Genomic DNA, 25,057 nt, shown 5'->3' with positions numbered 1-25,057 from the left:
TCCTGAGGTTTCGGTAGCCGACCAGTCAGACAGACAGTTTATCAGCGGGACCGGGGAGCAGCGCGTAGGACACACGGAGAGCTGGACAAAGCGCACCGGGTCGGCGCATGTATTTGCTCATATTTCTTCCCTGTCTTCTATTCTGCTGTGTCTCCAATGCTGGATGCTGGATGCATTCCATCCGCGTGTCAACAACACACCTCTGACGGACAAACCATGGACAGTCTAGGCAGCCGCTGTAAGATTGTGGTGGTCGGGGACACGCAATGTGGGAAAACTGCACTCCTGCACGTCTTTGCCAAGGACTGCTATCCAGAGGTAGGTTTATCACAAGTCTGAACCCGAGCGCTTTTAATTTGAAGATAAATGAGACCAGGAGTTTGTGAATGAGCGAGGAGCACTGCCATTAAAAGAATACAAATATTGAACAGTTCAACTTCAGCACTTGTTCAGCAGGTTACATCCACCTGCTTAAAGACAGAACTGTTACATCAAGACAGAGGAAGCGCTGGTGGAGACGGAACTGTAATGAATGCCTGTTATATCACTGTAATAGTCCTGTAATGTCTAAATTGACTTTTATTGTGTCTGCAGTACTGACCATAAAACTTTAAGGCGTTGTCTTCATCTGTTTTATTATTTATAAAATATCTCCAATGGGAGTATAGAACTAGCTTTGCTGTTAAATGTGTCTGCCATTATTCTATTAATCTGCTGCATCATTTCAAATATGATTTTCTTTTTCCACCAGTCTACTTTGCCTGTGGCTGTGTAAACACACGCTTATCTTGTCCGTCTTAATTGGATAACTAAAATAAATTCCTTATTTTCAGAACTACGTGCCTACGGTGTTTGAAAACTACACAGCCAGTTTTGAGATAGACAAGCACCGGATTGAGCTGAATATGTGGGACACGTCAGGTAAGACAATTTCATGTCTCTGTCTGCACCGTCTCTTAAAGGCTGACATCAAGTCAATCCGCTCCGAGCCCTGCCATGGTGCCCGTCCCTAGCTGCGACCGTGGGAGGACTGCCTCCAACGCCCCTCTGCAACTTTTCCAGCAGTTATCTCTATGACAAATGGCTTTGACCTTGCCAACTTGAGAGGGATGTATTATGTTTTTAGAATCTTCATCTCCATTTGCTATTTATGATTGTTGTCTTTGCTAGAAACTTTGGTGCCAGCCATGTGTCTCTTGCATTCCTTCCTGTGCTGTCCGCTGTGTGGCTGGCTTTTCCCATGCTCTGACCGGGGTCAGGCGGCTGTTGAGGGAGCGGATAATTGAGACAGGAGGGGCCTGAAGGGACCAGTAACTGTCCTAACTGTTAAAGTGAAAGAAAGACGTCGTGGTTTGCCGACATATCGGCCAGATATTATGTTATTTGCTGGTTTGGTTGAGTTTCGTTCTTTGCCACATTGTCAGCGCTGATATTAAGTTTTATTTCCTTTAAAATGTTGTTAAACAATCATTGATGTAGAGAGAGTAGTGTTTCCAGAGTTTACACTGCTGGCCTCATATTCCCTTAACCCTGAAATCTTTTTCAGATTCTTTAATCAAGGTTTCAACTGAAAGGTTTAGTGACTTGTGATTTTGCAAATGTTGTTTGAGGAGCTTTTTCCAGCCTGAATAAAATTCCCACTGCTTTAAAAATGTCAAATTTAAATACGCTGATGTGCTATTATCAGCTGTTATTAAAATAACAATTACTGGTGGCGTCAGTGTCAAACGTCGTTGTTCCACAGAGAGGAATCCACGTCAGCAGTGTTGTGTCATCAGGAGGGGGATTTCTTTGATAACAAATCATCCTTACTTTGTCATGTGAATGAGTTTTCCATGTGATCGGGCTTCAGTGTATGAATTTGCTTCTTGCTAAGGAAGTAGTGTCGGTCACCACGCTGTCATGAAATCAGTGAAACTCCTGCACAGAAAGCCATGGTCTACTTTCATCCCGGTCTTGTCAGCATGAATGGATTAACTGCTCTGAGCTACCCTGAGATCTGCATCTCATCATCGTCATCTCAGGCTAGAGGCTCTTGTCAGCTATCTGACCAGCGACATGGCTGGCCAGTCACAGGACTGAATATGGGATCTTCCCAGGGGGATTTCCTTCTTTTACCATAAACATTCCCAAACATAAAACTAAAAACTATCCTCCAGGAGAGATGATGGGAGTATTTTTATATTACATGGCCAGTCGGTGAAAGAATGTTGTTTTTCCATGGACCTCGTGTCGACCCGGGGAGTAAATCTGCTTGAGCCTGTCAGTCAGGGGTCGGGGTCCTCAGGGGCCCCGGGCAACAACTTAGAAGAGTTCCTTATCTCTGGGCTGTAAGAGCCTAATGATGTGGTGGGAGTGTTGTGCTTCTGTCCATCTTAAAACCCTAAACCACCTTTGGCAGTGTTAGTCTTAAATCTTCAGTCAGGAGCCGCCCACCCCACAACAAACACGACGTCACCCAACCCACAGGGCAAATGTATGTGTGTTTGGTAAGCATGTGTGCTTCGGTGTGTGTGTGTTCAGTAAGCATGTGTGCTTCGGTGTGTGTGTGTTCAGTAAGCATGTGTGCTTCGGTGTGTGTGTGTTCAGAGGTCCTTATGTGTTATGCCATTTTTCACCGATTCGCAGCAAACACAGATGTTCATATTTTCTCTCAACAAGAAAAATAATTGGCTCACACATCGATGAGAGAGGCTTTCATCTGAAGAAAATAGCATGTCTCCCATCACTATTGGATTCAGATTTGTTAATTGCCCCTCTCCTGCCCTTTTCTAGCTTTGTTTTGATTATTTATCTCCTGTACACTAGCAGCAGCACCACCAGTTCAGTGCACAGGCTCTCAGGCACAGTTGCACCATCATTTAGAGCCAAATCAATCTATTTCAATGCAATCGCTGCCTTCAGTGGATTTACTCGCGGAGGGGAGGTAAATGTGTGACATGCTTTGGCTCAGAGTTAAACTTTGGTAATCTTTGACCTGTTTTACTCTGTGGGCCGCTTGCGAGCCGTCAGACAGTGCTGACCTTTGAGGAAACCAAAGGGGGTCCAAAATGGAGGAACCGATCCCTGTCGTTGAGTGCCAATAGAGCAGCAATGCCAACAGAGCTTTCCTTCGTCGCAACCCAGTTTGCCTTTCATCAACCCAGCCACAAAATCACCAAGCTGTCAGTACCTGCTATTTTGAGAAGAAATGAATTGTGCTCTGCCACTTTCAGGTGGCTGCAGCCTAGTACATTTATTTTTTTTACCACCGAGCTTTCAGCCCCTTCACACAAGGTATTGTCTCCCTTTTAATTGAGGGTGAAGTCTGCCTGCTGTGGTCTGGCTCCGTTCACAAAGCAATATCGATCGCTGTCCGAGGCATGGCTATTCAAACAGCTTGCGTCTCGCCTGGTTCACATTTCTCCGGCATGGGAAGATGTGCTTCGCCTCTAAAAGAAATGCTCCCAGCACTCGTTGCAATGATTAGGTTGGTCTCATTAAACCGGTTCTTCCACAAGAACTAGTCCTTGCAGGATGTTTGAGAACAGCGGTAAGGTGTTTATCTAATTGAGGTCATTACCGAGCGTAAATCTGTATGTCTGTGCATGTGTGTGTGTGTGTTTGTGTTGCTGTTCTAAATGAATGGGTATTTTAAGAAGCATTAACCAGAAACAGGGAGGTCTTATGGCTTCTGGAAACCAGAGGGCAACTTTCCGCTGTGTTTTGTATTCTGCCCTGCATTCAGCTCCAGACCGTCTGCAGAATTAAGTCAATTAGAAAATGAAAAACCTCTTGTATCTCTGTATGACTGTGCAGGCAGCAGCCACACAGTGATAGATAGTCTGTTTCACCATTGCATGTATCTGTATCTTAACGGACTTTTAAAGCAACCCAAGCTGCTAAATGGTCAAAATGTCAATGTGGCTTGGTGATAACTTGTCTGAGAGCCATTAGTGATTGCTGTCAACGCTCATGGGCCCATTGGTAGTCAGCCAGTCAGGTTTTTTACAGAGCCCGAGGCATTAATACACTCTTCCTCTCTTCCCAATATGGTAAGGGTGCCTGGGAAAGATTCCCTCTAGCCTTGGCCTCAGACTAATACCCTGCTAAGAGGTGTGCGTGCTGTTTCTTACAAGACCAAGTCATGACAGCCCGGGTCTCCCCAAACTTCCTGCAGTACAGCAGTACACTCACGTCTCTTTCTGTTTCCCCTCTCTGCTGCCTCTCTAACGCCTGACCTGATTCTCACATGAACACTGGAACTCTTACTTTCTGTTTAGTCATGCTGGAGTGTTGTTTTTTCAAGTGGCTATCCACAGAAATCTTGTTTTGCTTTCTTCTTTTGCTGAAATCTTTGCTACTAATCGCTCACACTGTGGTGTTTTTTCCACTGTACTTCCCAGAGATTGCTTGTCATTCAAACCACGTGTCCCTCACTCTTAACCCGAGATGTTCCGTCAATGAAATTTGAGTTTCTGTTATGGTTCTTTGAATGATCAGTGATGTTCGCTATAGTTTCCCTTTTTTTTTTTTTTTAACTCCATTTATTTCCAAACAAAGTGCTGCTGCTGGAAACATGAAACGCATCACTTGCTGTGCAGTGGAGGATTTTTCCTGCAATAGACCTGCCTGACACGGGCTGTTCACAACAACAAATATAAAAGCTTTCATAAACTGGCTACAGTTTGATGCACTATTGTGCTGCACAGTCAATGACAGAGAGCAGAAAAACATTTATTTACCTGAAAATGTCACAAATTGTAAGAAATTCTAAAATAAAATTACCACATTCACACAGGTTTCAGAGCCACTTCTCTATATTGAGTCTTCCTCTGTTAAAGTCATGTTTGATGTTTTATTTTCGGCTCATTTCTCACGACAAAGCTGTCTCGACTTTTCACAGTCAGAGGTGTGATTGTTTTGACTTGAGCGACGATAACAAGACACTGCAAGTGTGCAACACCACTCCCAGCGCCAGCACTCACTCAGAGTCACAGCCTGGCTGTCTCTCTCCTCTCATACCGACTTTCCAACATTCCTGGTGTCTTCTTTGCTTTTTAAACTCCACATTCTCAGCGCACTGGACCAGTAGGGCGTTCAGAGGCCTGTAAAAACACGCTGGGTTCAGCGGGCTTTTCTATTCTTCAACACTTTACGCTTTATTAATCTTTAATAGAGAATGAGTGAACTGCAGCCACAACGCAGAGCATAAATACTTTCAACAGGCAGCTCTTTGCCCTCAAAGCCACAGCTCACTGGAGCCAGAGGATGCTCAGAAAGTGCTGTCTGACCTGAGCAGCGACTACGCTGAACACAGGAGATAACATGATTTGTTCCTGGCTCTTACGGCTTGTTTGTTTGGCCTTTTTTGTATCACAACTGTAATGTTAGACTCAACATTAAATAATTAAAAAACAACATTTCTTTCTCTTTTCCCTGAATTTGCAATTGGAGAATGAAATTATGTTTAGGTGGTTGCAACTCGCTGGTAAGGGAGCTGCTTATTTAACCACAGACAGTAAATATACCTTTTGTTTATTTTTGTCGGCATCCTGAAGGGAGGATGATGACATCCTTTCAACTGCCGTTCACAGGACTGAATGTATGCACCAAGCCTGAGCCCTGAAAGTTGTTTCTAGTCTCTGTCCAACCAGCCCAGGGCAATAACTGCCTAAACGAAACCTGTTTTGATGATGCATAGCAGGCTAGAAGGCACTCCCCTGCACTGGGGGAGAACGGCTGCATGACATTTTTGGGTAATGAGTAAACAGATGATAGTGCAAGCTGTTGAAATACTGTAACATAAAGAAATAAAAAAAACACATTTAAGAAGTTTAGAAAAACTTTCCTTACCAAACATGTTGGGTAATTTTTCCCCCTGAACAGAATTTTAAAGATCCAAACATACTCAGTTTACAATAATATGAAACATCAGATCCTCACATTTGAGAAGATGACTTAAATTACTTAATGAATGAATCAATTAAATGTTTTTATCTGATTTTCTTTTCTTAATTTACTAATTGATTAATGGACTAGTTATCAAATCAATAAGTTCTTATGTAGTTGTTTATACAGTTATTATGCCACCTTTACATTGTCACAGAAGACATAATATATTGCAAAGCATGTTTATGTCTATTGTTTCACATCAGAACATTTTGTGAAGAACATTTTTTTTCTGATAATGAAGAAGGTGCTGCCTTGCTCAAAGTACAGACTCACAGATACTCTAGCATGGCTGTAGACTCTGACTCTTGTTGAAGCATGAGAATTCATGTCAGGTGTAACACTTTGTATTGTGTTTGTGAAAAGATCACACTGTACACATTTAATAGAAGTTTCCCTTTTCAATTTGGTGGCTGAGTGAGCACAGAGGACGGTGTGTTATAATGTTGTTCGACTTGTGACTGCCGTGTTGGATTTGGAGAGGTTGGAAATAAACTTGGGCTTTTGGTCCAGGTCGCCACTCTCAAAGACAGTTACTGGTAATTGGTGCAGTTACTATTTTTGGACAGAGGGGGTACAGTTCTGTTCCTGGGGCCTGATGAGCTTGACAGAAAAAACACAGAGAATATAGTCTGGCTCCTCCATGACTCTCATCCCCCTGGTTTGGGATGAGCCTGCAGCCTCTCTGGCAGCCTGCACCTGATAATACCGGGGATTACAGTTAATGGTTGGAGCACACAAAGACGTTTTGCATATTAGAAACTAAGCGACAAGAGCTGCGTGGGGTGAAGTGGACTTGCCGTCTCTGAGTGTCACAGTACTGTAAATTCTACACACTACCTCACATTTTATAGCCAAGGATGTTAGTGACTTCTGAACTGAGCATGGCTAATACATGCAGATGAATACATTTAAACTTCAAATAAGAAGAAAAATGTAAATGCAGTGAGCATTTGCTTTACTTTAATGGCCACTATGTGGCTGTTAAGTGCCTTAAATGTCCAGGTTTTCCATTGGACAATAACTAAAATGTATTTTACGGCTCACAAATAATGCTCCATATCACATGAATGCATATAACTAAAATGGTACTTACAGAAATACCTCATATTATAGCTTAGGCAAATTATTTTGGCATTACATGAACAAATCCCCTCTGTGTTGTAGACATTCCCTTCTTCTCCTCTTTGTAAATGGTCTCCTGCTCTAAATTTCTTGAATAATGATGGTCTCATGCACAGTGCTGCACTTCATTGCACCCTGACTCTCTGAGTGGGTTTGTGTGACAGAAACAGCCAGCAGTCCTAGCTGCTGGGCTAGAAGTCCTGGTTCTTGAGCAGGCAAGCAGCTGTGCTACATCCCTGGAGCTCAGCACTACGTGAATCATATTCATAGACTATTACACAAAGGGTCAACAAGCTGAAGAGGAAATGGCTGCGCGGTTGTTACAGTAGCTAAGAGAAAGTAGCTGGAACAGCAGGATTGTTGATGTGCAGGAGAGCGTAAAGTAACTTCTCTGGAGGTGGTTTGTTATCCTTTCCTCTGTGCTATTTATTTATCCTCCCATCTTTCTTTTCCCTCATCGGTGTTCTCCATCTCTGATAGCCCATTAGTTAAGGCGGCTTCTGAAGCGAGGCGTTCGGGTCACCAGCATTCAGGAGCTGTGTTAAGCAGTAAGGGGTGGGCAGAAGTGCTGCATGAAAGCCAGCCAGCTTCCATGACAGGAACACACAGGCTGTAATTACCACACAGAATATCTGCTCTCCTCGGTGACACTGTGAAACACACACTCGTGCAGACACCTTTACTCACACACAGAAGTGCAGCCTGCCACCTGCACCACACAGGCTTGTACCCATTCCTTTGCTCGCTTTTACATGCATACAAAACGTCCCGAGCGTCCCACATGTCCACCCGCCCATAAACAATAAAACAAGCACTTCTTAGAGGCCCCCAGAGGAGACCGCCTCCCGTCCCGTCTGATGTCTCATCTCCGTTAGAGGAGCCTGTAAATGTGACCATGGACACAGTTATGAGCTGAGAGCCATCACACATTCCTTCATCACATCTCAGCCCCCGTGCACTGTCAGCTTAATGCTGAGCACCAGGCAAAAGTGTATAATCTGCTTAAATAGCATGTCTACTGCTGAACTGTGCTGCACTCTGCAGATAGGCCGTTTTTTTGGCTTTTAATTACTTAATGTGTCAATGGAAAAAACATAATAAGTGGGAATGAACATTAAATGGGCAGAATGAAAATGAGTCTTTTGGTACGTGGTGAAGAAAAGAAGTGCACTTAAGGCTTTTGATGGGCTCACACTCAGATTACAAGCTGTCTTACACCTTGCCATGCCGTGCTACTAACAGAAGAGAATGACACTATATAATGACTGACTGGGAGAATAAAAGGATAAAATAAAGATGAGATACTGATTTGTTGGCAAGCGTTTAAAGGCAACAAAAATACAAAGGGTCAGATATGAGAATAAAATGCAAAAAATGCAAACATTTTTAACTAATAGTAGGGAAGATCAATTACATTCGATTATTGGTGTATTGCATATGTGTGAGTGCATGTTTACATGTGTGTGGTCATGTGCGTGATTGAATGGGTTTGTGTATGGGAATTCCAACAGCTCTGACCCTGCGGCCTCTCCTATTGTTTCTCAGCTGACCAGAGGCGTAATGGCGACTGATCCGGGGCGCTGGGGTGGGAGCCGGGAGACAATAAGGCTGGAAAGCGCAGCAGCTGCTTCGCCCCAATAGGCAAAGAGATTGGGGGAGTGAGGGGTTGAAGCAAGTAAAAAGCATGGGAGGTGTGGGGGGGGGCGCCCTTGGAGCATATTATAAGAGCAGCAAGTGTTCACTAGATTGAAAACTGCGGATGGGGACAGAAGGGGTAGACAGAAGGAGAAGTGTACATCTGTGCTTTTCCCACCCGAGCCCGCCACCCCACCCTTCGGAGGCTTTTTGTTGTGCTTAAGGTTGGTTGGTGGCACCCTTGGGACCTGACCCACTGTGGTCCTTGGGGACGCAGACACACAAATGCCAACTGTGTCACACTTTTAAACCAATGCAGCACTCTTGTTACATGCTAAACACACAGCTACATATGGCGATATAAGAAGTCCTGTAGGGGATTCAATGCAGTGCTTTTGTCTATTGTGTTAAGAGATGGAGGAAACACGCTTTAATAGTGCAACCTCTGTCGCCATTGACCTGAAGTAACATGATCTACGGTACGATGCAAAGGACATCGACAGGGTAGGAAGTTATAGATCCTAAATGTAGTCACTTCAAAAGGCACATGGACTTGACCATACAAACTGGGAGCTTTAAGTTTGATTAGGAATAACTGACTACACACTAAGAGACACCAGTTTGATGCTGCCATATTTCCAAGTAAAGTCCTTTGACGGATTTAACCTGGACACAGCTTACATGTTGCTGTGGAATTCGTCTATGCTTTACGGAAATAAAGTCAAAAGAATATCCAGCATTAAACCTCGACCAGGTTCATGCACAAATTTGCCAATGAGCCAGGACAATATCATTTTCCCTAAAAGACATCCAAAGAGAAACAAACTTTCTAAATGAATAAAAAGAAAAAAAATGATACATTTATTTAAAAAACATTCAATTTGGTGTGTTTGCAGTGATCCTTAATTAAACTTGATAGATATTTATGCACATTTTAATTGAAAGTGTCATAACGTGGTTCAGATTGAATTGAATGTGTAACACAAGGAACACAATTTTCAGCAATTTCTGTGTCACTTGGCACAGTGAAGCAATTACAGTAACACATTATGTTCGCCCAGCACTGTTCATGTGTTGACTTTAACAAGAGAAGAGACACAAACTATTGCTCCTTGGCACTAAACCAGGCAACAGTAGCAATAGTTAATGCCTTTCTAGGCAGACAGGAAACCCAAAAGGGAACTGGAGCTCTGTGTGTTTTCTCCCGGTCCACTCCCTCTACCGAGTGCAACAGAACCCAATGCAGCGCCAGCTTTGATCACCCCACTTCAAAACAGCCACACTGTCTGGTTCTGCTGCTCCCAGAGCTAGCGCTCAGTCCTCCCACCCCCACCCCCACCCCCACCACCACGGGAGCAAAACCCTCTCAGCAGCCGTCTGCAACCCATCCGAGCGTAAGGGGATACAGGGAGGGAGGCCGTCTTTCACCTCCATCCTTCACTCCCCACCTGCACCCCGCTCACACACACTCGACAGATCCCATCATTTATGGATGACTTTATTTATAAACAAGATTCGATGCGCTCTCTTTCTCGCTACTGCTGCTTTTGTGGAAGTGAAATTGCACTTGAAGTAGGGCCATGTCTCCCTGGGGGGTTTCAGAGTGGGCTTGGGGATAGATAGCACCATGATAGGGATGTGTTTGGATGGAGGAAGTGGAGTCGATGGAGCAGAGGATGTCCTTTTCCACTCACAAGCTATTCTTTCATATGCCGCCTGAATATTCTCACATCTTCTTTCATATCAGACAGACAGTCGTGGACAGAGAAGCTTCCGTCAGTGTTATTACAAGTTTTAATGAAAATCCTGAGATTGAAAGATGTGTAGGAGTGGAAATAAAGGATGTGATCTCGGCTGTTTTACACGTGAAAAGGAACAGAAGGAGATGTGGAGTGATGGTAGTTTTTGAGGAGGGCTGGTAGCCTTTCAGAGCAGAATTCATTGTGCCATTAAAAAAAAATCACCAATACTAGCTCAAAGAATTAGAGTGGGTGTTTAATGTTGGCAGTAAACTCCAAACATCATTGCATGAACTCCAATACTGTTGAAAATGGTGTTGTATAACAAATATTCAATGCAGCTTGAGTTTTTTTTTTCAACTATTCGTATCCATCCAAATGGAGGCACTGAGCTGCCAGCTTAGAGAACCTCCGGCATTAAACTTTAAACAAACATTGTCCCATGCATCAGTTTCAAACTTTGATTAATTGAAAGTTGACTAGTGCACTGCCTGTTCGGCCAATTGCTTATTGATGCTTACAGCTTTCTAAAGAACTGCTCTTCCAAACAACTTAACAGTCGACACAGCGCTTCCTTGGGTCCTCATCATATCGAGTTCGGCATTTTGACGGACGTCATCTTGGTTTTGTTTACTGAGGTAATAAATCAAGTGAGAAGTAGGGTCATTTTCTCATGGACTTCTATACAATCAGTCTTCTTTCTGCTCCCAGACGAGTTGACCCCTGCAGGCTATTAGAACGAATGCAAGTTGAAGGCACATCCACATTGGCTTCACTTTACATACCCAGACGTTGCTGCCTGGTTCTCAGTAATGCACCCAAAGTGTGAAGTTGATTAGATGAACGGTTATCAAGAAACTTGAAACACAGACATAAAGACTCTTTCCATTTTGGTTAGATTATAGCAGCTAGGATTTCAAAATTCCATACTTTGGTGCCACCTCGTGGTACCCAGGTTGAATCAGGTATGATCTGCCATCTGATGATATCTGGTTAACTGCCAGGCGTGTGTGCTTGCTTGAATCTGATCTTCCAATACAGTGCTTTGCCGGATGACGTTGCATAGTGTTGTGGAAAATGTTGAGCCAGGTTCAACTGCCCTACTGGAAGCCAAATACGGTGGTCACTAAATCAAAGTTTTGCCTGTCTGTTAATTTACTGATTTGAATTTATTTGGGCTGTACTGTCAATGATTGTTGACCTAAGCATCCATATACTGGATGTCTCTGTAAAGCAGTGGCTCGCCCAGAGTGGCTGAACTGATCAACTTTAAAGGAGTTAAGCTGGAAATTCCTACTATAAAAAAATGACCTCTTTGCCTTCTGAAATCTTATGCTTTTAAATGTTCAAGTTGAGCAACGAGACAAAAATAAATCCAGCAAGAAGACTTGTGTTGGGGATATCAGAACCAGCTGGGGTCCAACACTGAGTGGTGAAAGAGGTTGTGCAAAGAACAAATAATCAGTAATATGGTGTGCTTTAACTGACTTTTGTCTGTTTCTCTTTATTAAACTGTGTCATTTGATGGATCTTGTCCAAACAGTCTTTTGCTGCTTTGACGAGAGTCAACGGTTCTGGTGTGAGAGGCGCAGAGCTTGAGGAAACACATAAACAGATAAAGACAGGTACTGTGTGTGCTCCCTGTACACTGCCAGTAGTTGTTCCCAGCTGCTCGACTTCCTCACACAAACAAAAACTGTGTAGTGTTTGAATTGTAACATCTAAACACATGAACATCTCCAAGGAATTAAGTGCCAGGGGGGGGGGGGGACCAACATAAACTGCCACACCAGCTCTCATCATGTCACATTTCGAAAGGGAAAATCAAAGCAGAGACATGATTGTTTTTTTTAAATGGAGACTGGGTATATATAAATTGACAGAAGGGGTGAGCGACAAAAGAAGTGTAGTGATATTTAAAAGCGAAACGCAGCATGAACCAGAGCCTTAGACAGGACACAGAGATCAAACAACAGGAGATGAAATTCAAAGCTGTTTCTACTGTGGAATGAGAATGTGTGTGTGTGTGTGTGTGTGTGTGTGTGTGTGTGTGTGTGTCTGTGTGTGTGTGTGTGTGTGTGTGTGTGTGTGTGTGTGTGTGTGTGTCTGTGATTATAAAAGAGGAGCTGGGGGTAAGGAGAAACTGAAAGCGGACACACTAGTCCATCTCCATACCCCTGGGGCTGAGCAGGAGACAGACAGTAATGCCGCTCTGTCCCTTTTGCCTGTGCTGTCAGCGCAGTGGCTGGCCCAGCTTTTCAACGACAGACACGGGCATTGACTCCTCGGCAGCACAGCTCAGAGCAGATGCGTGGAAGGTGCTCGATGCCCTTCAAAGGCTGCACTTCTTCCACAGGGAAAGCACAGGGAGCTTTGATCAATATCCCCTGTGTGGAGGCTGCAGACATGGGAGGTTAATGGCCATTTAACCCGGTGTCACCTCTACTGTCCCAGCTGTGTGCTAATGCCTTTGAAAAACTTGACACAGCCATCTCTATTACAGATCAACAGCTTTATCTGTGTGTGTGTGTGTGTGTGTGTGTGTGTGTGTGTGTGTGTGTGTGTGTGTGTGTGTGTGTGTGTGTGTGTGTGTGTGTGTGCGTGTGTGTTTTGTACACGTGTACAGCCTATATGTCAGACTGCATGCACAACCAAAGATAAAAGCCCCAGTCTTGAGTCCAGTCCAGCTGAGGTTGCTTCATTACAGGCTTTTTAATGGTTTGTTTTACTGGATTGAGTTCATTCCAGTTGATTTCTTGCTCAGATTCACTGCCCCAAGCTCCATATGGCCGTGGGTCATCATGATGTCTGTGTTGCTTCTACATATTGCACAGAATCTGGCAAACATTTCATGTGATCAGAAAATGCAATATCACCTCATAGGTTCAATATTTCTGAAATCTAGTCTTTATATCATTGATGGCCATTTGAAAATGACACAGGAGGAGGAAGTATACAGTCCATCTGCTCTGCTATTCTGTACCAGGAAGAATCATTTAATGGAATCATTTATTTGAGAGACTTCACTTCACAAGAAATAACAAATGAATTAAGAATGAGTGGATCTCAATAAGAAACTGGAACTCTGAAATCCATTTTAATCCCATGGAGTACATCTTTGTATTATCATGAAACTGCACTATCTCCTGTTGAGATTCTATTCTGTGTTACACATATCAGGATTAATTCAGTTATGCAGTAATTAATAGGAAAGTTTTACTTGGACATAATACAGTTATATTTTAAACCTACTATGACTAACTAGCAAGCTCCAAAATAGATCCCTACATTTACAAAGGACCAAACTAATGGTTTTGCATGTTTTTACCAATTTAAAGAGGCACTTTAACAATTTAGTATTACACATCCATAAAGAAGCTGGACACAGCAGAATTAAAAGAGAATGATAACAAATCAAAACAATAGTGGGCAAGATATCATGACTTTTAGTCCATGGTATAAGCCAAGCTTTGAAAATGCTGGATCCTACATTTCCCATAATGCTACTCAATACTGTCGTTCATAAAGACTTTACCTGCCTATATACTAATGAAAAAAGAGTGTCCCTTTAATTTTCTACTTTTTTAATGGCAGGCATTTTTTTTTTCCATTCATTTATTTTATATCAATTAGCAAACACTTTAATCATGCTTGAGTTGTGTAACACATCACAGTGAACCTGAAGTCTGTTTTAATATTTGTCACATTCGTGAAAATTGTACACTGACCAAAATTAAGGCAGATCTTTATCTTCATTATGACAGATTACACAACTCAAACATGTTTCGAGAGTCTTCTAATTGATTTCCATATCATGCGCCAATGAATGGAAATCAATGGTTGCGTGGAACAGCATTAAAATGATGGACAGAACTCTGAAACGGTAGAGCTGGATTTGAAAACGTCATGCTAATGTTACCAGCTGAAATTGAGTTTCAAATCTTTTGAAGTCCCTTCTTATAGAAGAACTAGTTTTATGCCAATCTTCCAGGTAGGTATTTTCCATCTGGAGTGTGAGTTTACAATTTCTGCCATGTGAATAAGGTCAGTTGCACCATATGCGGTACACTGTATTGGATTCCGGACGTGGGACTGTAAAAGAAAGTTTTGTGCAGGCTTACATTCACACAAAAAAACACGCCGTCTTGAGCAGCAGATGGGTACACTGGGTCAAAGTAACTTCACCTCCTCTCAAAGGGTGTCTTGGGAGCTGTCTCTTTTTATATGCGAGTAAGAACCCTGATTGAGGAGAAACCATAACAGTTCACAACACAGAGCGAACCTTCAGCAATGAAACGTCTGCTCAACCTTTTAGAGGATGGAGCGCCAACCCTCTTCTCCTGCTTTTAGTCACCTCTAATAATCAATGCGCCAGAGTCATTGGCTTCCACGATCCCCTCCGCTCTCCTGCTCGCTTCCTCCTTACTTCCTTTCAAGGCCTCACAATGAAGCCATTTGCATCCCTCCGGGTTGCTACGATACTCGGCCACCCCAACTTGAAATGTTTTGCCTTTGCTTTGAAGGTGCATTTCAAGAGGAAAACAGCTGCAGGAAAAGAAAAAAGACGCCGGGTATGTGGCGTTGAATGTGTTGCGTTTCTAAAGTTTCGGCTAACTCAGTCACACTAACTGCTGTCGTTTATTTGTCCACATTTGAGAGGGTGTTTGTTTCCTTATACCCTGCCTTTGTCTGTGTGCATGGGTGTTTTTTTTTCAGAATGTCTATGTGGCCTAATGAGCTGCTGTTGACTCCCTGCCATATGTGCATGAACACATCAGAGCCTCGAGGCAAAGACTATTCTTTTCCCCTCGCTCATAATGGTTTGCTTTTTAGCTGTGTCTGCAGTGAGCATGCAACAGACGCAGAGAGATAGAGAAAATTCCTGCTGTGATGGTACAGATTAAAGCACTGAAGACTGGAAGGCTTTGTTAGATGTTAATGCACACTCAATTTCACAGGTTTTCAAAAGAATGTTCTCCATCTAAATGCATCATTTGTGTTTTATTGTTCAGTTTATTTCATCGTCTGTCCTCATAAAATAGAAATTCTCACAGAGGAGGGTTTGAATGAGCAGACAGATAGCTGTCATGTTTCAGACAGATTGATCCTACGGGGGACTCAATGTGTCAGGGGACAGTAGGCCTAAATGAAGTCAAACCACAAACCCTCGAGCCTTATTACTGTACATTAGCGTTTCTGTCCACCTCAACATCTGCTGGGATATTCAAGCCTTTGATGAAGCTCGACTGACGGCTGGTGAGGAACGCTGTCCTCCCACCTCTGTCACCTATATGCTCGGCAGAGCCTCCTGCATGGCGCTGCAGCGAGGCTTAGCGCTAATTAGCCCCGGGGAAATAAAGACAGAAATCCACTTTCCACTGTGGGAGATCGCTGGTGCTAAATCAGGCTAATGCTAATGCTCGAGGAGGTTTTGTGAGGGGTGGTTTATGCCTGTCCTTGGCACGACATGGCAGGGTCCCACTCCTTGTCAGGCGTGATGGTTTTTAGTGGTTTCTGCCAGGCTGTGCTCCCCTCCCTCGCCCTCCTGCTCCATCCATCTCATCCTGCTCTGTCTGAAATTCAATTGACCTTTTGTTCTACCTCACAGTGAATGGGCACAGGCCAGTCTCACCAATAGCCAACCCACAGCTCTCATACCTCTTTATTTGATCTGTCCTGCCGAGTCCAGTGCTTTCATTACCTACCCAAACACCCACTGCACAGCCCCTCTCCTCCCCTCCTCTACAGCTACATCCTCTTTTATCTCTGGTCATGTCTCTTCGCTGGAAGGAGTACAAGTGCCTTTCAGGCGGTGGAGGTGATATATTTTACAATCAGGAGAAAACTGTTTTTCCCCCCTTTCTCCTCCCCCTTTGTTGATTGGCTTTTATTCGTGCCTGCTCGGCTTGTTTTAAACACAGCCCTTTTCTCCTCTCCCTTAGAGGACTTTTCTTTCTGACTTTGCAAAAGTGCTGAGGTAGCTTTCTTGTCGCTCAAGGCAGAAGAGCTCAGAATTGCTGCGCTGTGACGAGGTCCGTCGTGACCGCAACCTGCCAAACATTCTGATCTTTGGGATCGACAAATTGATCCCGGCGGCCTCGTTCCAGCCTCTAATTACATCTCAAGTCAAACAAGGACCATTGTTTCAACTGTTCTTCACCTGACATCTCTTCCCTTTCATCTGGAATCTGCTGTAATTCCGCAGTTGCTTCTCTCATCATCTCATGAGAGCTTCTGCACATGCCCTCGCCCGAGCATCAAAGCCATTAAATCTTTTCTGTCCCCTCTCCACCTCCACATGCTCTTTTCCTCCTCAGCTCTAACCTCAGTATGGTCTGTTGCATTGTGATACATACTAAAGACCAACTTCAGCAGCTACAGCACCTCATGTGTGACCACTACCAATCAGAGCTCGCTGTCGTACAATGTGTGCTTTGCTGACTGTTCAACTTGGCATCTGTGTTATTGGGCTTTTTTTGCGTGTGTGTGTGTGTGTGTGTGTGTGTGTGTGTGTGTGTGTGTGTGTGTGCAAGTCCTGCTCTCTCAGCATTACAAAACGGTAGCAATCTTGTGTTACTAAGATGATGACGGGACTGTGAATTCCGGATAATGTCCTGTCAGGGGTGGGCTAAAATTACATTTATTTTTCATTTCTTTCTTATATATTACACTGAAAATATGATTACAGTATATGTTCAAAAAAAAGAAGGAGAAACAAGATTGTCAATCGTGTTTGTATCAAAGAGCTTACAAAACTGCCATCAGGGTTTTGCTGCGTTTAAAAGGCACCACTTAGTTTTCACCACTAGATATGCTGGGGTCCATGTATTGTTTTCATACGGATTAATATGCACCAAGCCCACAGCAATAGCGCCAGGCTGTGCAGTAATTTAGCAATGGTTGTTACACTTGAGATTGCAAGTCAAGCAATGCGCAGGGGCCTAGAAACAATTGTACCCATAACCAATCTTTATCATATCAATCATAACAAACAATGCAAAAGCAATGCAAATGATTGTATCATGGCAAATTTGTGTCACCACATTTTGAGCCATTAGGGCCAATAAAAACAAAAAAGTTGCAAAGAGCTGTATCTGTATGTTTTTGTGCCCTTCATTTGTACAGAGAGGCCTCTAATGCAAATGCTGTCTAAAGCCCAGAAATGCTTGAAGAACGTTTACGTATGCACTGAGCAAGTTTCATGAAATGAATAGTGCACTATTTTGTAACAGTATACAGTTATCTTAGTACATTCATAATACATATACGCCATGAACTATAGTGTGATAGGCTGAATGCAGAGGGCGGTAATGCATATCTCCAGTGGTATGCCACAATAACAGGAGAGAAGAAGACTGCAAGCCAACATCAACAATACAGTTTTCACAGCATTTTCGTTTTTAAAAGTCTTTAAAGATTTGATAGGCATTCAGAATTTTTGTTAGCCCTTGATAGCAAAGTGCATTTTGGTGAGAAACAGAATGTAAACAAAAAGATTGTTTCTCTTACTTGGAGTCACAAAACGCATCAATCTTTAATGTGCAGGCTGCTGCATTGTTCTCAGTGCGGAGGGAGCTGGTCATCATGGGACAGCCAGCTGAATAACTGGGGCTACGGGCTGCGTGCAGCTATTGTCATTTCATCATTAACAAAGAGAACATAGTGATGCTAAAACAAGCTGTAGCGCTATTGTGCAGACTCCATTTACCCTGCCAGACAAAGTCCCACAGCTCTTTTATACACGCCGGCTGCCTATTGTGTCGGATCTGGTATGAGCATGTTAACAGCAACTATAAAGATAATCTTTGATTATCACACTTAGTTGGCATGGCCCTAAGAGATTAAATGTAATATCTGAGTTGTTTTAGTATATGAATATATGTAAGTGTGCAACATTCATCAACAGTATGCGATTCACAGTTGTATGGACATTTCCTGCAGTTGTAAAGGTAAAATGTGGTGATTTGTCCCCAAACATGAGAGTTTTCATGACACTAAACTTAATGCAGCCAGGGTGCTGTTGCTATTGAAATGTAAGAGTTCAGTTCCGTACCAATTCCCAGGGGAGGCAGGAGGGAGGGAGGCCCACAGCCACAACCACAACTCCAGAGAAAGAGAGCCCAGATATTTTTACAAGGCTCCTAATGAGAGCTGTAGGAGAGCAGGACCCGTGGAACCGAGCGACTTGTGAAAGTACAGAGGCACCACGCCGCCTTCAAATTTGATCAAGGTACAGAAATGAAAAGAGAGAGTGGGAAAAGGCGTGCGAGTGCATGTGAATCTCGAGTCAGAAAGAAGTTTTGGATTTTAAAACAAGGACTATTTGCAAGAGAGACAGGAAAAGGGTTGAGTCGACAAAATTAAGGGGTTCAACCTTTAGTCTGGCATTTGTGCTGGCATTCGCTGTTGTTTCAAGGTGATTATGGATTGTGTGCACAAGTCCTCCGATCTCCAACCCACTATAATTCACTTCAGAGTGTGTGTGTGTGTGGTGTGTGTGTGTGTGTGTGTGTGTGTGTGTGTGTGTGTGTGTGTGTAAGTATGTATATGTGTGCTTGTCTGAGTAATCCCATCGACATTCCTCATGAAGCACTCTGATGAAGGGAGGCCACAGCTGTGTGGAAGCCCAAGAGACAAAGATACTTAAATATGTGCACACAACTGTTAAGATCAAGACTCATTTGCGTCTGCCGAGTGCATTCAAGATGCAGCATATCCATGTTTAGGTCACAGCCTCTGCTTTAACGAGCTCTCCATGTATTATTGACCTTTAGATCACCTTCCAGGGATATGCAGTATGTTTCTAATTGACAGAATAAGCCTTATGGCTGGGATGAAGAACCTCATGGGGTTAATTCAGGTTAAAAACAAGTACACACAGGAATTTCTCAGAAGACACCGTGACCTTATGCCATATGTTATTGTGTTTCCACAGGTTCCTCTTATTACGACAACGTGAGGCCGCTGGCGTATCCTGACTCAGATGCAGTTCTCGTCTGTTTCGACATCAGCCGCCCAGAGACTTTGGACAGTGTCATAAAGAAGGTCAGTGTTTTTTTTCATCTACTCCTCTCAACACTTTGGATCAGCATTTAATATCTGCTGTGACACTGGAGAACCAACCCGGAAAAAAAAACAGTTTCTCCCGATCAGCATCTTGTTCCCACTCAGCAGCAGCAGCTTGCATTTTCATGGCTCAACAATAGAGCAAATCAGCACAGAGGTTAGAGCCTCCCGCTCCTTTATCTCATTAAATCGTCCATGGACACTTGACCCTCGTGCCTCTGAGGAACGGAAGGTCAGAGTGAAGATTGAAAGGAGAGGCTTTGCATCCGAGTGGCTGCGAGAGGAATATCACGTACGCAAATTAGCCACATCAGCCATATCAAAGAGGAGCTGTTGCAGAGTCTGTTCGCGAGTACTTAAATGGCCCTTCTGTAGGCAATTGAAATTAAATTGAAAATAAAATCCAAGTTTTAGGCAGAACAGTTGGCCAGATGGTGGCACTTAAAATTTGTAATGGGGTCTATGGTTCAGATGTTGCGATACTGGAGTTGAGTTTGGGGTGGCGGTTAAAGTGTGATACTGGTAGGGTGAGGTTGTGGTCATGGAAGTGTTTTTACAGCCGGTGGCAATACCTATTGTATATGTAGGGACACCCAACGTAATGGGTGTGTTTGCGTGGATGGGTGTCATGTAAAATAGGCCCGTGGCTTTTAGTGGTCTCTCATCTTGAAGCCATGTGTGTTTGCCTTTGAACTGCGCTCCCTGTGGGCCAAAGACAGTTCCCACGGCTGGCCCGTTGACGTGTTTAGTGGTCTGAGGGGAGCTGCTGTAATGCCCCTTGCAGACTTCGTAGAACTAACCTTTTTTTTACTCACACATATCTCACAAGCCTCAGTGCTCTCTGTCAACAGGGGGAAGCAGAGCTGCCGTCAAGCCTTTGGTTTTCCCATGTATCACTTGGCAGGGGGTTACCATGACCCTTGACCCCTAGCTGTCACCCTGGTAATCTCTGAAACTCAGGGGCACATGGAAAACCTGTTGCACAATCACCATCCCAAATTAGACTCTTGACCTCTAGAAACAAGCAAACCAAGGTTTCTGGATGACAGTTGGGGGAGGACTGCGGGTTAAACAATCAAAGCTTTTGATAGGGTATTATTGGTAGAATAGGGGTGGGCTTGAAAGGTCAAAGGTTGTTTTCAACATAAAGGGTGAATGGACACCCTGACATTCTGCACACGGCATGAGGAATATTTCAGGGCTGTCTGCTGCGGTCATGTATTAACCTGTAGGGAAAAGAGACTGTTCAGAAGTGACATTTAAGACTGCTCAACCTTTTCTGTACAGAACCTGAAACACATTTGTTGACGGGTACTGGAGAAACCTGAACCAAGGTGGCATGAATAAAGAGCAAGCAATGTGAAGATGTGATGTTTCAGTATATTATATTGTGCATTTTTCACTGCTTTCTGACAAGGTATTGACCAAACAATTAAGTGGTTAACTGAGAGAATAATTGTCATTAATCAATAATTTACAACAATGTTAGTTGAAGCCCTACTGTTACTATGCATTGATGAATTTATGTTTTACAGGAGTGCAACTAACCATTTATTTTTTCAATTAATTGTTTTGATATTAAGTCTCAGGAATGCTGTTATCAGTAGATTCTAAAGACATTTTCATTTGTCTTTGACTCCTCAGCTGAACAATTGTCTTTTGTCAAGAGAGCATTAATCCCCATCGAGCTCAGGTGTCCAGTGTCAGACCAGCCAAAGGTCGTCACTGTATCGCAGTCGGTACAGGCAGCTCTACGCTCATGTTTGGCACAATCAGTGATGTATCTCTGTCGGTTCATGTCTCAACAGTGGCAAGGGGAGACACAGGAGTTTTGTCCCAATGCCAAAGTGGTGCTGGTGGGCTGTAAGCTGGACATGAGGACAGACGTTGGCATCCTGAGGGAGCTCTCCAAGCAGCGCCTCATCCCCGTCACCCACGAGCAGGTGAGAACATGCCCATGATGGTTATGTGAGGAGAAAGAGGGGGGATGAGAAATGAGAGAGGGACTTGGATGGTGCCCTGGGAAAAAAAAAAAGACAGACTTGAAAACATCAATGGTTTTCGGGAAAAGAAATTAGAAAGCGATCCAGCGATTATATACAATTTTTCCATCTTGGCATTGCCTCTCAGGTGAAGTCCCACAGGAAGAGAGTGTGAAAGGGGACTCATGCAACACAATCAACCACAGCAGACTGAGAGCCGTGTGAAACCCCTCTGGGATTTGTTGCTGGGGTTGGCGTTTTGACCGAAATTTGCTGACAGGCGATGCAAGGTTGCTTATGGCAAGGGCCACAGAAGAGGCACAGGCGGTTAGTGGAGTTTATGTCGAGGGACACATTTTTCCCTGAAATTAAATATTCATGCAGATTTAGGGATTTTCAAAATGCAGGATGAATAGAAAAATGGACATTGATAAATGAGTGAGCCCTTTTATCGCATGCCGCCATGACCTCTGAGCGGGAGGGGATGATAAACTGTTCTGTAAATCTGTGAATTTTAATCAGCTTTCAGTGTGTTCATTTTGTGCTCTCCCGTGTTGGACATACAAAGAGTCGAGGGGCTTTTTTACCACCACACAAAAGCCCTCAGAACAAAGGAGCCTTTTTTTCCACCGCTGTCTCAGAGCTTGCCGGAGGCTAAAAGCACGAAGCCTCCAAAAAAATCAGCAACTGAAAACAACACGACAGTTCATGTAAATAAGATACATAAACAAAAGATGGAGTGGCAAACCACAGAGCTGATGTAAAATAGATGGGGACCATTTGTGGCCATGCCTACATTAAACTATTGTTTTGCTCCTTCTCAGTCACTGTTTTCATCTGAGGAGACTATTGTTCGTCCCTCCAAAATGCCCAGAAAACGTGTCACACAGCAGAAGCCAAAGCTGTGCACAATAAACATCTTTGGTGTTCTAATCCAATAGCCTGTGTCGTTATCCTGTTGTTGATCCTAAATTGAATTCCAACACAGCTGAGGAGTCGCCGGAGAGGGTGACCATTGGGTGAACTTCAGACATTTCCGCATTAATCTGACCAAGATCTGATCAAGCCTTTTCCGCTTGTCACGACAATCTCTACCTTGGCCCTCTCCAGCCGCCACCCCTGAATCTAAATCTGCCGTTCCACCAAATGAGGAATTCATTGCTTCTTATTTGCGGCTCAGTGAACTGCCGTGATAAAAATCAAACTACGTCCACTGGGGATGAAAAGCTCTCTGTGTTGGAGAGCGTGCAATTTTAGGGTCATGGGAAATGCAGTCCTGTCTCATCGGTTACAACCTTAACCTGTCTTGATCCTACGTGACTATGTTTTGATGTACTGTAGCGAAGAGAGAGGCAAGAGGGACTTTAGAATTAAATTTGTCCCTGATTTGATCTCAAGCAAACAATTTACGATCTCAATTAACTAAGCATATTGTAACATTACTCAGGGGTGAGCTCCAGTGCTGGAGGAGCTCAGTTAGAGTTTAGTCTCTTCTCTCTAAATAGCTGCATAGACCATGTCAACAGTGGCCCAGTGGGCTCTGTTCCCACTCTCTCACCACAGACTGAGGAGTCCGAGCCTCTACATTATTCATGCCTCAGCTGGAGGAGCTGCATTGGTCTCCAGACATGTTTAGATCATTGACATTCAGTCTACGGTTTAGATTGACATCTTTGTCTCCAATCTACTGCCTCTTTCGGGGACATTTAGTCTTCCACAGTTGATATATAATGCCTGCTTATTGACAAGGTACAATGACAGATGAGGTGCATGTTGTAAAATGTAATTTCTTTGTGAAGCACTCTCACAACACCTTGATGTGGAGTAAACTCAAGCACAACCTCGAAAGGGAAACGAGAGAGAACACAAAAAGAGGCTGAAGGTTGAATAGGAGAAAAAGTGCAACAGAAATGTGTGGTGAAAATGTCAGGTTTTACTAGCTGAAGTTTTCTGTGGCACTGCAGATAACATGTTGCATGTATTCTCCCATTTCCATGTGTTCTGTTTTGAAAAACAGTCCCATAAATTAAGTTTGCTTTCTTTTCTTGCTAATTGCCTGTCTCTGTGTTCCAGGGCAGCACGATAGCTCGACAGATGGGGGCGGTGGCCTACGTAGAGTGCACATCCAAGGTTTCAGAGAACAGCGTTCGGGACGTATTCCACATCACCACGGTGGCTTCGGTGCGGCGGCCGCACAAGCCGCAGCTAAAACGCAGCAGTTCCCGCAGAGGCCTGAAGCGAGTGTCACAGCTCGCCCTGCCACCCGTGCCGGGTCGGACTGAGCAAATAGACGAGGCCCCAACCATGAGGAAGGACCGGGCCAAGAGCTGTGTGCTCATGTAGAGACCCATCACTATAAATATATATATGTATATACATAAACACAGAAATATAGAAACCAGAGGAAGTCTATTTATTGTTTTTTTTTCCGTTGTTGTAGTTTTTTGTTGTTGTTTCTTTTTGCACTGCAGAGGAGCGAGGAAAAAAGAAACTGTGCCGTGGAATGATATGCTTTGGATTTTTTTTTTTTTTTTTTTTTGTTGCGTGTGTGCATATATTCTAAGCTGTTTACATATTTGTGTTGTTTTAAAATGATGGCAAATTGGACTAACCCTCTGGACACGAGGAAGCTGTGATAGGGGAAATGCCGTCTAGTCCCGGGTATTAAAGAGAAGTTAATTTCCTGAAACTGCCCTAATAGGAGGATGGCACCGCAGTGATGCAACAGTGAGGGGGGTGAAGATGTGAGGAGGACCATGTTGAAGCTGGACGTCTGGAGGTAAAGCTTGCCGTTGTCACAGATCATGTTGCTCAGTGAAAATGAGGCCTAATTCTCTAGCTGTGCTGTGTGAAGTTGCTTCCTGTCGCCATACTTGAGAGGAAATGTACTGTAATGCTGAAAGGGGATTGTAGTGATTAGATGAATGATGACTCAAACCAAACATTGGGAGCTGGAAATGAGATTTCGTAACACTGAAATATTGTGAAGGTGTGTGTGTGAGCGTTACTACCACAAGTGCATTTTAGAAGTCACAACATATCTGATTTTATTTTGCTCATTTAAACACAATTTTTCTCAACAACTGCAACTGTGTCAGTTTGATTCACTGATTTTAATGCTGTCTATTTTAAAGATGTTTCTTTGTGGAAAATAAATTGGTAAAATGTTGGAGCTATTTTGTTTCCCTTTCACTATAAAGCAACAGCTTGACTATATAGGAAAAGGAGGATTTTGGGCTAGTTTCATTACTTTTTTCATTACATGGCATCAGAGATGTAAATCATGTCATTACAACAGACTGTAACTAAATGTCTCATCATGCTCAAAGGGAGACATTTTTCACAATGCTCAGTCTTTTCTCTACAACTTCGATGTGCATTCCTCTACCAGCCTACAAAAGCCAAATCTGTAAATAATAACTGTCCATCTCCTTCTTTTAATGTCATCTCCGTGCTCTCATGTTGCCCTGCAAGTCAAACAGCACTGCAGCCTGAGGAATGAGTCAGTCTTTCAAAGCAATGTGCATATTGTGTAGACCTCTCAGCTGGCAAAAACAAAATTGAAATGCAATGCAGCAG

General features: G+C 43.5%; 1 protein-coding gene across 1 annotated transcript; it reads left to right on the top strand.

The window, feature by feature from the left end:
• On the top strand, positions 1-24,654 carry rnd2 (Rho family GTPase 2). Its single transcript, XM_068718808.1, has 5 exons — positions 1-318; positions 834-921; positions 19,366-19,475; positions 21,305-21,439; positions 23,552-24,654. Exons 1-5 carry the CDS (start codon positions 157-159, stop codon positions 23,819-23,821), a joined length of 765 nt encoding a protein of 254 aa, XP_068574909.1. The 5' UTR covers positions 1-156; the 3' UTR covers positions 23,822-24,654.
• The last annotated feature ends 403 nt before the right edge of the window (positions 24,655-25,057 follow it).

This window comes from Cebidichthys violaceus, unplaced genomic scaffold (genome assembly GCF_023349555.1).
Source record: "Cebidichthys violaceus isolate CVI_PGR_0920_01 unplaced genomic scaffold, fCebVio1.0.p SCAF_23, whole genome shotgun sequence".
NCBI lineage: Eukaryota > Metazoa > Chordata > Actinopteri > Perciformes > Stichaeidae > Cebidichthys > Cebidichthys violaceus.
This window is presented reverse-complemented; position numbering and strand designations above follow the sequence as displayed.

Excerpts from the sequence above, each read along its gene's own strand:
- rnd2 (XM_068718808.1), top strand. The coding sequence starts at position 157 with ATGCTGGATGCTGGATGCATTCCATCCGCGTGTCAACAACACACCTCT. Across the intron at positions 319-833 it reads CCAAGGACTGCTATCCAGAG|AACTACGTGCCTACGGTGTT; the intron begins GTAGGTTTATCA and ends CCTTATTTTCAG. Across the intron at positions 19,476-21,304 it reads TGGACAGTGTCATAAAGAAG|TGGCAAGGGGAGACACAGGA; the intron begins GTCAGTGTTTTT and ends ATGTCTCAACAG.